Source organism: Piliocolobus tephrosceles, chromosome 5, assembly GCF_002776525.5.
Source record: "Piliocolobus tephrosceles isolate RC106 chromosome 5, ASM277652v3, whole genome shotgun sequence".
Classification (NCBI taxonomy): domain Eukaryota; kingdom Metazoa; phylum Chordata; class Mammalia; order Primates; family Cercopithecidae; genus Piliocolobus; species Piliocolobus tephrosceles.
In genome coordinates, this window is record NC_045438.1 from 42,076,898 (window position 1) to 42,095,889 (window position 18,992).

At 39.5% G+C, this 18,992-nt stretch overlaps 1 protein-coding gene across 16 annotated transcripts in view; it reads left to right on the forward strand.

The window, feature by feature from the left end:
- The window catches only part of AIG1 (androgen induced 1), a 275,458-nt gene that overhangs the window by 19,476 nt on the left and 236,990 nt on the right, over nt 1-18,992 (forward strand). Inside the window, exon 2 of one of the 16 annotated variants that reach the window (XM_031935550.1) lies at nt 12,998-13,138. The exons of the other annotated variants lie outside the window; for them this stretch is intronic. Within the exon in view, the coding sequence (XP_031791410.1) occupies nt 12,998-13,138 (141 nt within the window). The remainder of the gene's footprint in view (nt 1-12,997; nt 13,139-18,992) is intronic. 16 annotated transcript variants of the gene reach the window in all.

Genomic DNA, 18,992 nt, shown 5'->3' on the forward strand with positions numbered 1-18,992 from the left:
GTCCTTATTTATTTTTGCTTTAGTTCCCAATGCACCTGTCATTGTGTACTTTTCAAAGTCCTCAGGCAGTTGACTTTTGTACTCTGTTCAGAGTTCTTAGTTGTAATCAGTGGGATTGATAGGCTGTAGTCAGCTTACTCCATTTGGGCTGACACCAGAAGCCTACATATGTTTTCAATATCTACTTTTTTACACTTAAAATATTTTATAAACATTTTTCCATGCCATTATACCTTCTTCTATAACATAATTTTTAAGACTGCATATTCATTGAGTGTTTATATTGATTGTCTTCGTGAATATATGAATAAATAAATCTTTACACACATCTGTGATTATTTACTTAGAATAAATTTTTTTTTTGGAGTTGCAAAATTTAATAGAGTGAAAACAGAGCTCCTATACAATGGGAAGGGACCCAAAGGGGGTTGCCACTCCCTGCTCGAATGCCTGGGTTTATATCCCGATCATTGTCCTTGCCCTGTGCTCTCAGGTGATATAGCATTTGACTATTTCTTTACCTCCTCTTTTTAGCCTAATTTGTATTTTAGTGAGCCCTCTTTCTAACTGATTGGCTGGCTGTGAGCTGAGTTACAAGCCCCTTGTTTAAAGGTAGGTGCAGTCACCTTTTCCAGCTATGCTTAGGAATTTTTAGTCGGCCTAGGAAATCCAGCTAGTCCTGTCTCTCAGTCCCCTCTCTTAACAGGAAAACCCAAGTGCTGTTAGGGAGGTTGGCTGATGATCGCTCTTAAGTGCTTCCTGCAGAATCGGGGTGTAGTAGGGGTCATGCAATTGAGATTTCCTTGGGAGGGGTGCCGCAGGCTGGTCCAGGGGTCCACGATAGATCTTAGTCATGGACTGCATCTGGGGCTCCATTTGAAGAACCATTTGTCGTTTTACAGCTTTGATTTTGGAAGAGACAAACTTAACAAGGAAGTTAAAGATACAGGGATTGAAATGTATGGCCTGAAGTGCAGGGACATATGAGTGTGGGCAGTGAAAGTGGGGTTTCCTTTAGAAAAACTCCTATACAATGGGGCATCAATATTTCCAGGAATCCACATTCTCCATAGAAACTCATGGTAAGGGGAGCTACTGGTAGTACAGCAGCATGGAAGAGGTGCAGTGAATGTGAAAAGGGTAAGAGAACAGTAAAAAGAAAAATATGACGAGAGGGCCATGGGGATCTACGATTCTAGTTACTTTCCTCACGGTTGTCACTTGAAGAGCAGGCGCAGATCCTCTAGAGGTTCACAGAAATAGCTAATGTTGTCTCCTGGATTTTTGGGTTCCTTTGGCAGTATCCAGGGTTTGACTTGAGTGTGACATATCCAAGACTCCACTCCAGCCACTTAACTGTGGTTGGGGTAGATAATATGACAGGGTAGCGTCCTTCCCAGGATGTGCCTAGGGATGGGGAATTAAAGGGAAGGGACTTGACTAATACCACATCACCAGAGTGGAATAATTCCTTTCTCTCCTCTTGGGAACAGGTTCCCTGTAATGCTTTAAGAACTTGTTGATATTTGGCTAAGGAGGTGATGTCTGCAACTAAGTTGGCCATCTCTCGGTCAAGCACAAGGTCATTGGTTAGGAAGGGCTGTCCATACAGCATTTCATATAGGCCAAGTCCTGCTTTTTGGGGAGAGTTTCGGATTCTTAATGAGGCTATAGGCAACAGAGCAGGCCATGCAAGGTGGGTTTCTTGGGTTAGCTTTCTTAGATGTTGTTTGAGTGTTTCATTCATTTTCTCAACTTTTCCTGAGGATTGTGGCCTCCAGGCGTGGTGTAAGTGATATTATATGCTTAACACCTGGGATACTACCTGGGTTACCACCGCCTTGAAAGCGGGGCCATTGTCACTCTGTAAGCCTCGGGGAAGTCCAAATCTGGGAATTATTTCATGAATTAGTACCTTTATTACCTCTTGGGACTTTTCTGTTCTACAAGGGAAGGCCTCCATCCAACCAAGGAAAGTATCCACATTAGTAGATACTGAAATCCCTGAGATTTGGGCACATGGGTAAAATCTAGTTGCTAGCCTTCTCCTAGGTAATGGCCTATTCTTTGTTCTCCTGAAGGAGCTTGGCAATAAGGCAGGGGATTATTTCTTTGGCACAATTCACAGGCCCTGACTATCTGCTTGACAGTTTTGAAAAGGGCTGATCCAGTAAATAATGATTTGGCCATCTGATGGGTGCTGTCAATGCCTAAGTGAAAGATCTGGTGAAGGGTTTTAAGTAATTTCCATTGGTTAGCTGCAGGCAAAAATATTTTTCCTTCTTCAGTGGCTAGCCATCCTGAGGAGAGGAAACTATGTCCTCATGAGGTTCCCCATTCTATTTCTTCTGCTGAGTACTGGAGCTTGGTTTCCCAGAGGGGATTACCCCATACTAGGGGTCCTTCTATAAGCATTTCTAATGGAGGGTCCCACCTTGTGGCTCTTTTGGCTTCAATATCTAATTGGCAGTTCCCTTCTATTTCCCTTTCCTTTCTGATGACCCCGGCAGTGTAAGACTGCCACCTCTTTAGGTTTCTGTACAGCCAATAATAATCTCCTAATTGCTTCCTGGTGTTTGATAAGTGTTCCCTCAGAAGTTAGGAATTCCTTTTCTCTCCATATTGCTGCATGGGCATGGAGGACTAGGTGAGCATACTTAGAGTCTGTATGTATGTTTACCCTTTTTCCTTCTAATTCTAGTGCCCGAGTGAGGGCTATTAGTTCTGCCAGCTGAGCACTAGTTCCTGGAGTGAGGGGATTACTTTCAAGTATTCCATTATCTCTGACCACTGCATATGCTACCTTTCAAAGTCCTTTTTCTACAAAGGGGCTTCCATCAGTATACAAGCTGAGGTTGGGATCAATCAAGGAAACCTCTAGAAGGTCCCCTCGAGTGGCATAGTTTTGAGCAATTACTTGTTGACAGTTGTGTTCTATCTATTCTTCACTGTTTGGAAGAAACGTGGCTGGGTTAAGAGTTGCACAAGTGCACAGTCACAGCACTGGTCCTTCAAGTAATAAAGCCTGATATTTAAGCAAACGGTTGTCTGACAGCCACAAGTCTCCTTTAGCAGTGAGTATTCCGTTCACATCATGAGATGTCCACACCGTAAGATCTCTTCCCTGTATCATTTTAATTGCTTCAGACACTAAGACTGCTACTGCTGCCACTACCTGTAAGCAATGAGGTCAACCCTTTGCCACCACATCAATTTCCTTACTCAGGTATGCCACAGGTTGCAAGCTGGTCCCTTGGACCTGTGTAAGGACTCCTAGAACTGTTCCTGTTTTTTCTGTGACATGTAAGGAAAAGTCTTGCCCCGTTGGCAAGCATAACACAGGGACTTGGGTTAGGCCCTTCTTTAGGGTCTGAAAAGCTGCTTCTGCTTCAGGTGTCCATTCTACTAAATGGATATTGACTTTCTGAGTTTCCTTAATTAGTGTGCATAGTGGCCTGGCTATTTCACCGTACCTGGGAATCCGTATTGGGCAGAAGCCTGTTATGCCAAGGAAGCCTCTTAATTGCTTCAGGGTTTTGGGACGAGGATAAGCCAGTATAGGCTGGATACGTTCCTTACTGAGGGCCCTGGTGCCTTTGGATAATTTTAGCCCTAAGTATTTAACCTGCTGTAAGCAGAGCTGAGCTTTTGGTTTGGAAACCTTGTAGCCACAAGTGGCGTGGAAGTTTAAAAGTGCTTGGGTGGCTTGATGGCACAAGCTTTCTGAACAGGCAGCTAGAAGTACATCATTCATGTACCAAAGGACACGAATGTCTAAGTATGAGAACTGGCTCAAATCTTGGGCTAATGCCTGGCCAAATAGATGGTGGTGCTCTCTGAACCCTTGGGGTAAAACAGTCCAGGTGAGTTGAGACATTGGGTTTGAAAGATCTTCAAAGGCAAACAAGAATTGAGAGTCAGGATGTACAGGGATGCAGAAAAAGGCATCCTTAAGGTCCAGGACTGTAAACCACACTGCTTCCTCTGGTACTTGGGAAAGCAGAGTATAAGGGTTAAGTACAGGTTGGTATAGAGAGACAGTGGCCTCACTGATAATCCTGAGATCTTGCATTAACTGCCACTGTCCATTAGGTTTCTGTACTCCTAAAATTGGAGTATTTCAGGGGCTATTGCATGGTTTCATCCTGATCTATTATGTTGTTGTAGACCCAGATCCAGTTGTTAAAGTAGTAGATCATCAGTTCTAAGACCCTGGCAAGAGTGGTGGGGAATGGGTCCCACATAACTGCCCATGTCAAGAGCTGTATGCCTAAATTGGGAGGGATGAGACTCCCTGGGCTCATAGCCTAGGGGCCTAAGGACGCAGTGTAGAGCTTCCTTAGATCCGTTTGGAGATACAACTTGCTCTAATACTTGGGAGAGGAAGTGAAAGTCTGAAGCATTAGTACTTAGGAAGCAGGGATCAGAGGAGGTAGATTCAGAGGTAAGGAGAATTTTGGGGCTACACTTTCAAGAAAACTGTGGTCAGGACCCAGGAGGTATGGGTCAGAAGGAAAGGCAGAGGTGCACGCATAGGCAACTATTGAGTAGAGACTTCTGGCTGCACCATGATCTCAACTGGCTTATGCCGGGAGTTCGGGATGACAGCTTTCTGCCTCTAGTCTGCCCTTGGCTTCCCCCAGGAAAACTGTGAAAGCAGAAGCTGGTTCCAGGCAGACCAATGCTCCCAACTCAGAAGGTTTGGGGGTCCTTAGAAAGCCTTTTCCCAGGAAGCCTCACACCTGAGTCTTAAGTCTGGTGGCTACGCTAATAGTTTTTAACTGGCCAACAGGTGCCCAGTATTTTCCTTCAATTCTAAGGAAGGATAGGACAGAATAGCAAGTGAAAGTGGTCTCACACTACTCACCGCTTTGGAGAATCCCCATATGGGCCACCAAATATTACCAGCGGGTCTTTGTTCTTAGAGCTCCCAAGATGGTGGCAGGCTGCTCCCAAGATGGCGGCAAGCCTTTTGCTCTCTGACCTGGGGTTCTTGGACTCACAGATTCCAAGGAATCGAACCTTGGCCCATGCGGTGAGTGTTATAGCTCTATTAGAAGCTGTGGGTCATGGAAGAGAACCATGGAACCCAGCAACTAGTGTTCAGCTCGATTAGGATGAACCCAGGTGCTTAGCCATGCAGGAACAATGGTGAGCCTTTAGCCCGATCGTAGCAGCAATGGGCACCTCACTGGATCAGGAGCACAGTGGACACCCTGCCGGATCTGGAGGGATGGAAGTCAGTGGTGGGTCTGCAATGGCGTCAAACAACAGTGGTGGACAACGAGCAAAAGCTCAGTTTGAGCTGTAATAAACAGACCAGAAGAGTGTGCAGTTCCAAGATTTAACACAGTGAAAACAGAGCTCCCATACAATGGGAGGGAACCCAAAGGGGTTTTCCCTTCGGATAAATTCTTAAAGACAAAATTGCTATACTGACATCTTTAAGATAAAATCTTAACTTTAAATCAATTTAGACTCCCTCCAATACTTGGAGTATTGATTTCTCTATATTCTTGCTATAGAATGGGATAGAATAGATAGAAAAATAATGCCAATGATCACTCAAGGTGCGTAAACCGGACAATTTCCTGTTCAGTAGATTAACTGCAAATCTTTCACCACATATCTCATAAATATAAGTGACTAGCTGTCTTTGGCTTGATGTTTATAAAATTCAGTAATATCAGGCACATTTGGTTTGGGCTCATAAAACCTTGAGCCAGACATAAATCTTCAGTTTCCTAGAGCATCCTAATTAGGATAGAATCAGCATGGCTGAAGAGAGCAAGAATGGCTTTCTGTGTGCAGTAATCATGGGGTCTGCCTTATGCATTCCATTCATCTTGCATTAAAATTGTGCTTTAGTCATGAGTGATTTATTAGGTCCAATTTGAAGAGTTGGCTTCTCAACATTAGGAATCTGAGGAAAGCGTGTTTTCTATAATGCTACACATCTTTTTTTTTTGTAATTACATATGTATACCTTTGCTATTTTAAAAAAGACCTATGAACATTAAAAACCCCTATAGAATGGGAAAATATCCTCTTGTAAACTATTAAGGCATATTCTATGCCAAAGCAGATTACTTCTGTATCAGCCCAAGCCCTGGCAGAGAAGAGAACTGATGCACTCCAAGTGGGTAATTTGAATGAATTTAGTGAAAGAACCATTTATAATTGTGGGCAAGATGTAGAGATCACAAAATATAGCACAAAACATGTAGGTTAGTAACTGGGGACTGGAGAGTATCACTTCTAGGCCTGGAGCTTTGACCTTTGGTGTTCATCCAGTGTGCAGGGTTCCTTCAGGGGATGTGTGAACAGAACCAAGACCTCATGTTTCCTGTTCTTTCTCTGTCCAATTTCCTGCCAGTACTCATTGATTAAACCTATCAGAAGTCAGAGGGTCAGCATGCCTCTCAATGCAGTGCACACAGATCTACCAAAGTGAATATAGGAAACGTTGGATTGAAATTTCCTTCCACACATGTGTTCCACAAATGTTGCTGGCTAATTTACAATAATTATATATGATGGAAGAACATTTCTATTTCACCAGGTATTTATAGTAGAATATAAAATGATAATTCTTAACATGAAACTTCTTAGCAGTGCCAGGCATGGTGGCTCACGCCTGTAATCCCAGCACTTTGGGAGCCTGAGGCAGGTGGATCACCTGAGGTTAGGAGTTCGAAGCTAGCCTGGCGAACATGGTGAAACTCTGTCTCTACTAAAAATACAAAATTAGCCATGGGTGGTGGTGGGTGCCTGTAATCCCAGCTGATCGAGAGGCAGAAGCAGGAGAATTGCTTGAACCGGGGAGGCAGAAGGTGCAGTGAGCCGAGATCATGCCATTGCACTCCAACCTGGGCAACAGAGTGAGACTACGTCTCGAAAAAAAAAAAAAAAAGAAAAGAAGACTTCTTAGCAAAATATACTACCAATTTATTGAAGAATTATATATAGCATATTATACATCTATTTATACCTATGATATGATGAATATATTAGGCTTTATAATATAAGGGATTAGCACTTGGGCATGGGAGTTACACTTAGTTTGAATCCCAGCTTTTCCATCTATGAGCTTTCTGACTTGGGGTGAGTTTATTACCTTCTCTAAGTCATAAAGCTTCTATTTTGTTTGTTTGTTTCATATGTTACACAGGAATATAATAGTACCCATCATATAGGATTGTTGTGAGGATTAAATGAGATAATGGATTTTTCTTAGTCCATTTGTGTTGCTATAAGGAATACCTGAGTCGAGGTAATTTATAAAGGAAAAAGATGTATTTGGTTCATGATCCTGCTGGGTGGAAGACTGGGCATCTGGTGAAAATCTCAGACTACATAAACTCATGGTGAAATGCAGCAGGGAGCCAGAGTATGGAGAGATCACATGGCAAGGGAGGAAGCAAGACAGAGAGGGGAGTTGCCACACTCTTTTTAGCAACCAGCTCTTGTGGAAACTAATAGACATGTAACCCATTTACTGCCACCCAAAGAGGGGATTTACCTATTCCTGAGTGATCCACCCCCATAACTCAATCACTTCCCATTAGGCCCCACCGCCAGTGCTGGGAATTAAATTTCAACATAAGTTTTGGAAGGATCAAACATTCAAGCTATAGCAGTATAGAAATTGCATAAGCCAATGTCTGGCACATATTAAGTGTTGTATTTAATAAAGATTGTCTATTATTCTAATTGTTACACATTTGTGACTAGAGACAAGAACCAAGAGTTGAGAGGAGTCTCCTCATTTTAGGGTGAAACTAATTGCTTAACTTAGTGTTTAGAAAGGATAGAGAGTTCAGTGACTCAGGGCACAGGTTCTGGAGTAAAACCTTTTGAGTTTGCAGCCTAGTTCTGCCTCGAGCTGTTTCTTTGACAAATACTCATCTGTTCATCTTCTCAGTGCTTTAATTTCTTCATCTGAAAATTGGGTTTGATATCTCTATCTATCTATCTATCTATCTATCTATCTATCTATACATAGATACAGGTATATTTTTAAAAGTTTATATACTGTATATATAAAAGATAAGTATGAAAATTCATTATAATATCAAAAACTTAGAATTATAGTCGATCTGTTTTCAGGATTTGAGAGCATCATCCCGCAGAAGCCAGATCTGGTGAAATTGTTTTCCAATATAGGCATACCTTGGTGAGATTGTGGGTTTGGTTTCCGACAACAGCAGTAAAGTGAATATTGCCATAAAGTGAAGCACATGAATTTTTTGGTTTCCCAGTACATATAAAAGTTATGTTTATACTCTACTGTAGTCTACCAAGTGTGCAATGCCATTATGTCTAGAAAATGTACATGCCTTAATATAAAAATACTTTATTGCTAAAATATGGTAATGATCATCTGAGCCCTCATTGAGTAATTGTCTTTTACTAGTGGAGGCGCTTACCTTGATGTTGATGGCTGCTGACTGATCTGGGTGGTGGTTGCTGAAGGTTGGGGTGACTGGCAATTTCCTAAAATAGGACATCTGTGAAGTTTGCTGCATTGATTGACTTGTCCTTTCATGAAAGATTGTTCTGTACCATGCAATGCTTGGTAGCATTTTACCCACAATAGAACTTCTTTCACAATTGTAGTCAGTCCTCTCAAATCCTGCTGCTGCTTTATCAACTAAGTGTATGTAATTTTCTAAATCCTTTGTTGTCATTTCAACAGTGTTCACAGTATCTTTAACAGGGGTAGATTCCATTTCAAGAAAGCATTTCTTTGCTCATCTGTAAGAAGCAATACCTGATCTGTTCAAGTGGATCATGACGTTGCAGCAGCAGTTGAATCACATCTTCAGACTCCACTTTTAATTCCAGTTCTCTTGTAATTTCTACCACATCTGTGTTAACCTTCTCCTCTGATATCTTGAACTCCTCAAAATCATCTATGAGGGTTAGAATTGACTTCTTCTAAACTCCTGTTAATGCTGATATTTTGACTTCCTCCCATAAATTACAAATATTCTTAATAGCTTGTAGAATGGTGAATCCTTTTCAGAAAGTTTTCAATTTATTTTACCCAGATCCATCAGAGGAATCATTACCTGTGGCAGCTAAAGCCTTATGAAATACATTTATTTTATTTTATTTTTTTTGAGATAAGATATATCTTTCTCACCCATGCTGGAATGCAGTGGCATGAACATGGCTCACTGCAGCCTTGACTTCCTGGGCTCAAGAGATCCTCTTCCTCAGCCTCTCATGTAGCTGGGACTATGGGTGTGCATGACCATGCTGGCTAATTTATTCTTTTTCTTTTTATTTTTTTTTTTTGTAGAGACAGGGTCTCACTTTGTTGCCCAGACTGATCTCAAACTCTTGGGCTCAGGCAGTCCTCCTGTTTCAGCCTCTCAAAATGTTGGTGTTACAGGGGTCAGCAACCTTGCCCAACATATATTTCTTAAATAATAAGATTGAAAGTCAGAATTACTTCTTGATCCATGGGCTGCAGAATGGGTGTTGTGTTAGAAGGCATGAAAACATTAATTTTCTTTTATATCTCCATCAAAGCTCTTGGGTGACTAGGTGCATTGTCAATGAGTAATTATGTTCTGAAAGAAGTCTTTTTGTTTTCCAAGCAGTAGGTCTCGGTAGTGGGCTTAAAATATTAAGTAAACAAGTTGTGAATGCAAAGGAGAAGTTATTGAAGGAAATTAAAAGTACTACTTTTAATTTCTGCTGCAAACAGAGCCCTTAGATTTTTGAAATGGTAAATGCGCATTGGCCTCAACTTCAAGTCACCAGTCTCATTAGCCTCTAACAATAGAGTAAGCTTGTCCATCAAAACTTTGAGGCCAGGCCTGGTGCAGTGGCTTGTGGCTGTAATCCCAGCATTTTGAGAGTCTGAGGCGGGAGGATTGCTTGAGGCAAGGAGACTGAGACTAGCCTGGGCAACATAGCTTGAGTCTATCTCTACTTAAAATTTAAAAATTAGCTATGTGTGGTGGCATGTGGCTATAGTCCCAGGTACTCAGGAGGCTGAGGTGGGAGCATTGCTTCAGCCCAGGAGCTCAAGGCTGCAGTGAGCTGTGATTGTACCACTGCACTCTAGCCTGAGTGGCATAGTGAGTCTCTGTCTCTGAAAAATCAAAACAACCATCCCTCCCCTTACAAAAAAATCAAGCCAGGCATTGACTTCTCATTTCTAGCTGTGAGAGTCCTAGATGGCATCTTCTTCTAATAGAAGGTCATTTTGTCTACATTGAAAATCTGTCCTTTAGTGCAGTCACCTTCAGCAATGATCTTAGTTGGATCTTCAGTATAACTTGCTGCAACTTCTACTTCAGCACTTGCTGCTTCATCTTGCAGTTTATGTTATGAAGACAGCTTTTTTCCTTAAACCTCATGAATCAACTTCTGCTAGCTTCCAACTTTTCTTCTTCAGTTTCCTCATCCCTCTCAGCCCTCATAGATTGAAGAGAGTTGGGACCTTGCTCTGGATTAGGTTTTGACTTGAGGGAATATTGTGGCTGGTTTGATCTTCTCTCCAGATCACTCAGACTTTCTCCATATCAGCAATAAGCCTGTTTTCTTTCTTATCATTTCAGTGTTCACTGGAGTAGTACTTTTAATTTCCTTCAATAACTTCTCCTTTGCATTCACAACTTGGGTAACTGTTTAGCACAAGAGGCCTAGTTTTTGGCCTGTCTAGGTTTTCAGCATGTCTGGTTTCCTCACCAGGCTTAATCATTTCTAGCTTTTGCTTTAAAGTGAGGGATGCTCAACTCCTCTTTTCACTTGATCACTTAGAGGCCATTGTAGGGATATTAATAGATCCAATTTCAATATTATTGGATCTTGGGAAATAGGGAGGCCTGAAGAGAAGTAGAAAAATTGGTAGAAAACAGCTGGTCGGTGGAGCAATCAAAACACGCAAAACATGTATGGATCGCACTTGCCGTCTTCTATGGGTGAGGTTTGAGGTACCCCAAAGCAATTATAGTAGTAAGATCAAGGATTGCTGATCATAGATCACCATAACAGATATAATAATAATGAAAAAGTTTGAAATATTGCAAGGATTACTAAAATGGGACACAGAGACAGGAAGTAAGCATATGCTCTTGGAAAAATGGCACTGATACACTTGCTTGATGCAGTGTTGCCACAAAACCTTTAATTTGTTAAAAACAAAACAAAACTACACTGTGAGTTGAGTCAGTAAAATGAGGTGTGCCTCTATGTAACTGATGTCCCCCCATATCTGCTGGTCTAAAATCTGAGGTGGTGGCTATAAGACTTTTCTGTTTGACTCAGAGATAATAAGCATCTAGAAAGATTTCTTTTCATTTCAGGTGGCAGATGTGGGAGGCAGTCAATGTGTTGCCAAATTGGTGGTGGAAACCTAGAAAATGACTGGGTAGGAAGAAGTAGTAAAAGCACTAACAGAAGTACATTACATCATGGGAGATGTAACATACACAAATAAAGTGTTGTGGGTTGTTGCTAATGGGAAGAGTTAGCAGCAGTGTACACTGAGGCTTGTAGTTTCTATTTTATGTACTCCATTGCTTCAGAGTGAGAGAACCAGTCACTGAGTAGGGGAAAATACCTTCTCAATAGAGCTGACGTTTGTTGCATGGAGGCCTACAAAGCACTATTGTACTAAATTGAGCTAGAATTGTACATATAAACATTTTCAACCATAAATCTGGGACTAGAATAGCACCCGAGTAAAATGAGTGACCCCTAGGTAAGTGTCCATATCCTATCTATTGAAAAATATTAATACTAGCATTAGACAGTTATCTCCTTGCTCCAGGTTGAGCAAATAGAAAAAAATAATAACTGCATGCAATCACTGAAAATTATTATAGAACAAAGGAAATATATATCATCCTGAAAACTCTAAAGAAGAGAACACCAGTGAAAATTATTTACAATAGGAAACAAAAAAGTTTAGAAAACTGTTCAGAATCCTCATTATACTGAAAAAGGTGTAGTCTCAGTGAAACAGAGCAGAATGCCATGAGTTGAGAATTGAGAAATGAAAAGGCAACAGGATGAGTTGTAAAGGGAAGTGGATGAGATGAGGTTAATTGCAAGACTCTAAAAATGCAATGGCAAAAGCAAAAAAGGAAATGCAATAGCAAAATTAACATCCACAATGGGGGCAGTAAAAGGTAAAATTGATAGTGGGAAACCAGATCAGTGTGATGGAGAACAAGCTAAAGAAATTTTTTCAGAATTTAGAAGAAAAGGGAAAAAGAAAATAATGAAAGGGAAATCATGAGGTAAAGAGAATGGAACTTCAATAACAATTATTGGTAACAATTATTGGTAATTCCTGAATAATAAACTATAGTAATTAGAAAAAAAATAATAAAACAAAATTGAAGAAAATTCCTAGTGCAGGAGGCAAAAATAATTAAAAGACTGGTATATGAATGGAAAGGTTAATTGTCTTTCAGGCAAAACACATAAGAAATGACATATAGCTGGACTCATCCTGGCAAAGTTTGAGGTTTAAAATAATGATTAGCTATCATGTAAGTAGCCATGCATGAAAAAACATATAAAACATACACAAAGAGCACTCCAGAAAATTACCTAGTAAGGAGCAAAAATTATAATTTTTTGAGTCATCTAAATTTATTATGTATTATTTAGACTCTGAGTCAAAGAAAGTAACAGAGCAACACCTAAAGAATTTTGAGGTGAAAATCATGTCTTCTAAAATTTTTATACCCAACCAAGTTATCCTCCTGAGTTAAGACAATTAAAATATCAGTTATGTAAGTTTTCAGAACATACTGTCCATATACCTCATCTTGTTTTTTCATCCTGTTTATTACTGCATTTTAATTGAACAAGCCAAGAGAAGAGTTAAAATAAAAAATTCAAGAATGAAGTAGAAATGATATAAAACTGAAATGTCACTAATGCAGACTATTGGTCAAAAATTGAGCTGAGTTAGTGTGATTTTAATTACAGATAGGTTTTTTTTTTTTTTTTTTTTTTTTTTGAGATGGGGTCTCACTCTGTCACCAGGCTGGAGTGCAGTGGCATGATCTCGGCTCACTGCAACCTCCGCCTCCCGGGTTCAAGCGATTCTCCTGCCTCAGCCTCCCGAGTAGCTGGGACTACAGGCACGTGCCACCATGTCCGGGTAACTTTTTGTATTTTCAGTAGAGACGGGATTTCACCATATTAGCCAGGATGGTCTCGATCGCCTGACCTCTTGATTTGCCCACCTCGGCCTGCCAAAGTGCTGGGATTACAGGAGTGAGCCACCGCGCCTGGCCCTAAGTACTTTTTAATGCTGTTTTCCTGGTTAAAGTTACAGAGAAATAATCCGGCCAAATATTTCCTACAGAGATACTACTTTAATGAGTACTTAAGAATTATTTGTTAATTAGCACCTGAGAGTACTAATCTGAATATGGGCTTTTCCTGCCTTCATTGCTGTTAACATGAATGAATATAAATTGATATGCTTAAGCTGGCTAAGGTATCTCTTCAGAAATTTTAATATGCTTCTATCATTGGTCAGTTTCAAAGGTAAATTGCAGTCTAATTTAGGCCTATCTAGCATGAGAGTGACTAAGTTATTTTAAAGACTTCACCCAATCAGATGGCTTCCCTTCTTGTTCTTAAATTATAGTTTTAAATGGCAGAATCAAAAAGAGAAGATGAAGAGTGTTGTGTTATTGTCACTGTAAATAGACTTAGCCTTAGTAGCTCACAGCAGGAGTTCCCCTGACGTTTCATTTATGGGTACAGTGTCAGAGTGCCATGCTGATATGGATGGCCAATAGATAAGTGTATATTAATAATTGATCATCAGTTTCTTAATGACTCTTCTGTCTTTAAAAATATGATTTTAAAAGAAGGAATATCTTTCAATCCAGATACAGGATTAATAGGACTGTGTCATTGATACTGTAATACAATTGCAATTGCCTTATTCCTACTTTACATTTTTATTGAAAGTCAATCTAGCATTATAATTTTAAAATGATTTTTTCCTTCTTATACACTTAATTTTTCAATATATTACCACAAATTAAACTCATAGCTTGACTGTAATCAACATGTATGAACCAATATCTGGTTACCACAGAAAACCATTACTATATGACCCAATTTGATATTTAAAAAATTGCCATTAGTGACCTTAGGCACAAATAGAAAGAGAATAGCCCTGTACCAGCAGACTTAAATTATAAAGGAAAAGTGAAGTTTTGTTTTTTTTTCCTAAGAGAATGCCTATCAGATAGAATCTCCCTTGCTTTTTGCTGAAGTGGGGCTTGCTCTGTTACTTTGTAGTGGGAGAATTTCTCAGACATTCTGCTGTAGCGAAAAATTTAGACCTTATCACCTTTTTCAATCCTATACCCTCTCATTTCCTCATTTATTTTTCTTAGTGGCTTAGAGTGCATGGCCCAACCTTATAAGCACACCCCAGCATACCCTCATCATACCCTGTTTACCTTCAATCTTACTCATTTGAAATATCTATAATCTGGTTTAAACTCAACTACTTACCTACTCATGCCTGTACCCTAGAAGCTAAGAATAACTGAAGAAAATCATAGAAGCCTCCTGTGTGATCTTGCTTGATGTTTATAACCATAAATATCCAATGAGCACTCCGTACTGTGCTGATCACCCAGCTACTACACTTACCTAGGCAGTTTCATCTTCAATTCTCACAGTGCCTCTTTCACCTATTTTCCTCTATCCTCAAATCTTGGGCATCCCTCTCTAATCCTCTCACTCAGCTGTCTCTTTCACTCACAGAACAATCTTCATATTAGCCAAACGGCATGATGACCTTGCTGCTTGTTTCAGTATAACACAACAAAAACAATTGGAAGAAGCTTCTACATTCTCCCATCATCAAATTTCTCAAAGTACCTCCACTTGAAACTCTACTATACTTTCTCTCCTATTGCAATAGAGGAAGTGTCTGTGCTTCTAAAGACAACTCTTCCATGTATACCTTGGAATCTATAACCTCATACCTAGTCAAGCATTTTATTACTCAGAGTATCTCTCCTCCCTCCTCTGTTACAGTTTTCCATTTCAACTGCTTCATTTCCATCAGTCCACAAACATAGTGTACTGTCATCTCTCATCTTACACAAAACAAGACAAAATAAAATTTGTCTTTTTCTTAAATCTCCTAGTGTCACTCTATTTTTCTGGTTCTATTTTCAGCAAAACTCCTTGGAAGAAGTCTATGCTTCTGGTTTCCACTTCCTCTTCCTCCATTCTCTCTGAAACACACTCTGCCCCAGTGTAGGAGGTCTAATCAAGGTCATCAGTAACCACTGCATCAACACATACAGTAGCTAATTCTGATTTTTTACTTAAATAACTCACAGGAATGACTAGCCTAGTAAATAACCTTCTTTTTGTTGAAACGTTTTCTTAAAACTTGGATTCTGGGAAGTGACACTCTCTTAGCTTCCTTCTGACTATTTTGGCTGTTTGCTATTTCTTCTTAGCCTCCCTTACTGGTTCCTCTTCCTCTTCTTAACCTCTCAATGTTGAATTCCTGAGAAATCAGTTCTAGATCATCTTCCCCTTATAGTCTACATTCACTACCTTGGGGAACTCACCTAGCATTATGGCAGCTTTAAACACATTCTATGTGATGATGGTCCCCCCCAAGTTTATATTTTGAGCTCCAGGATCTCTTGAACTCTATATTCTTGTATCTTAACCACCTCCTTTTCAAACTTATGTCAAAAAACTTTTTTTGGTTTTACCTCCCAAACCTGCTTCTACTCCCTTGTTCTCTATCTAAATAAATAGCCTCCCATCATCCAAGAATTCTGTATTGTACAACTCCAGGGTATGTTGTTCTTATGGATTAATTGGACTTTTGTTAGCATCTTCTGTGCATTTTTTTCCCATGGGTATCTCATTTATTTGAATTGGACTAAAAATTGCAAACCATTCGGCAGCTGTATTTAGCTCTTGAAAATTTCAGTCTCTCTGGTTAGCTGCTATCCTAATTACATGATGAAAATGATCAGCTAATATTCTTTTGTTTGAGAAATTGCCAAAGATCAGAGAACCGTCTTCATATTGACTAAAGTGCATAAAAAATAATAATTTTAACTTTAACTTTAGATCTTGGAAACATTTCAGTGAAGAGTTTTTAATTTAAAAACAACGTCAGTTTTTACTTACCATTTAGGATAATAACCATATAATATTTTTCGATTCCACCAAAAATGGCCACACTTGGTTTTGACTAAAAAGTAGTAAATATCAGCAGCTCTTTTTATTTGCTGCTACTACTGCAGAAAGCTTCATAAGCTTTTCAGCCAGAAATATTGTAAAGATCAAAGAGCTTTCAAATGAGTTTCTAATGAACAATATAGATACTCTCTCTGCATTAGCCTAACTTGCTATGCTGTGTTCCCTAGGGCACACCATATTCTAAGCAAGAGAGGGATTATTAAAAGGTTAAGCATGGAATAAATAATCAACATAAAATAGTATGCATGATATGTGCATAAGTTTTTAAAGTTAATTATAAAGATAGTTTTACCTCTACTGCTGTTTTCCATATCATGTTACTTTCCCAGACTATAATTTTGCCGCCTGCCCTGAAGTAGCTGCCATCCTGAATTTTGTGTTTATCTCCTCTTCCTTTTTTAGTACTATATACCCCTAAACAAAATATTATGTTGGTTAGTTTTGCTTGATTAGGGGCTTCATGAGAGTGGTATCATTATGAAAGCTTTCTTTATCCAAATAGAAGTAGTGTGTTTAAGTGGGGTAAGCTTGGCAAAACAATGGACCATTGTGATATCATTTACATGCTGTTTTTAATTGCCTTCAGTACTGTGTAATTTGGTCTTGTCACTGATTAGCCAATTAGGAAATGGAAGGATGATATGTAAATGTTACTGTCTAACTGACAGAATGATTTATTAGAAGTATATATTTGTAGAATTTCACCTGCTTTGCTGTTTGGGAGGCTCCGTGCCAAACCTAAACACTAGTGTCAATGGCAGACCTGTCGCCAGTGGTTTATAAGAAAATTCAGCCACAGTTGAATTTCATTCAAGTAAGGTTTTGTTTGCTTGCCAGTGGTGTCATGCTGACTTTAGAATATATTTATTTACCTTTTCTATAGTTTCCATCAGTATTGTTGATTTCAGCATGTATGGATATAACGCATGGGTCCTGATGCCACCCACTGACAGCACTGACTTGGTTTTTGACCCTGCTTGTGCTGGTACTTTCTATTCTTCCAATGTCAGTGTTTCTACTCCATTTTTACTGCCAAATGGATCCTCTGAACCGTAAGATTTACATGAAGAGGGTTTCCCTTTGCTCTTGGAAAACTCTGTGTAGGTCATTGACCTAGGTTGTTTCCTTTGATTTCAGAGATGGGAGAGGTTTTGTTGTCATTCGAAGTATTCTTTTGATTTCACTATTTTGTCTTAATGTTATTTGGGTAGAAAAATGCTAAAAATATTACTCTTACAAAGAAAGCAGAAAAAAGAAGGAACTGATATTTGTCCATAGCTTTAATCAACAAAATTAAAAAGCATGCACTTACTTTAATAATAGGAGTCATTTTTATGAAAATGTGTTAGTTAAAGCTTACTAAGTTTAATGTTCTGATGTCTTTATTCTCTTTATTTTGAAAGGCAAGCAATATATACATTGCATCCCTCTGTAAAGATTGTTTAAGATACTAATGGAGAAAAGATAATAATATGGTCACACTTAAAGTTTATTTCTGTTTGTTTTTGTTGTTGTTGTTGTTGTTGTTGTTGTTTTCTGAGACGAAGTCTTGCTCTGTTGCCCAGGCTGGAGTGCAGTGGCGCTATCTCAGCTCACTGCAAGCTCCGCCTCCAGGTTCAAGCGATTCTCCTGTCTCACCCTCCCGAGAAGCTGCGATTACAGGCACTCACCACTATACTGAGCTAATTTTTGTATTTTTAGTAGAGATGGGGTTTCACCATGTTGGCCAGGCTGGTCTCAAACTCCTGACCTCAAGTGATGCACCCACCTTGGCCTCCCAAAGTGCTGGGATTATAGGCCTGAGCCACAGGGCCCGGCCTATTCTCTTATATAATTAATTTAAGCTCACTCTTATAAAATTTTCAAGCTTTATTTCATATCATCTTTTTATGTATGCCTGAGAGGTTATTTTTCATATAATTCTTTCTGCTTACTGATGCTTTAAATAACCAGTGTAGGTAATGTTTATTAAAGTGAGATGTCAAGTTGCTGGCTTTCATTGTTGAAGAGTCTGTTTTAGGTGAATAACGAGAGAAAATGAGATAATGAGGTGGCACGTATAGTAGCGTCTCGGAGACTGCTGAGACCAATGCACAAAGAAATCCTGGAATGCACAGTCCATCAATTCCAGTTTGAGTAGCCTGCAAGGATGATCCACATTAACACTCACAACATGTGTCAATTACACTAATTAAGTAGTCACTTTGTTTTTCTTCTACCATTTTAGAAGAATTTCTGAGGAATTATTGGTTGGGGGAAAGAGGGATAAGTTGCAATAGACAAGGAGGGGAAGATAGGGTTAAGGGCCTAGATTCCTTCAGTGAATGGTGGCTCTGAGCAGGTGGAGATGAACGGGAGGAGACTGGAGACTCTTAGAGGACGGCATGAGGGATAGAGCCCTGAAAACTGGAGAGACAGAATCCAGAGTGGATTGTCAGGTGTGACACCATAGAAACTGCCTATTGTGTTGGACTTTGGAGACTTTAGGGGGAAAGGGTAGGAAGCGGGTGAGGGATAAAAGACTACAAATTGGGTTCAGTATATACTGGTCGGGTGATGGGTGCACCAAAATCTCACAAATCACCATTAAAGAACTTACTCATGTAACGAAATGCCACCTATTCCCCAGAAACCTATGGAAATAAAAAATTAATTAATAATAATTTAAAAAAAAACTAAAAAAACAAAAAACAAAAAAACAAAAAATCACTTGGGGAGTTTTTTTTTTTTTTTTTTTTTTTTTTTAC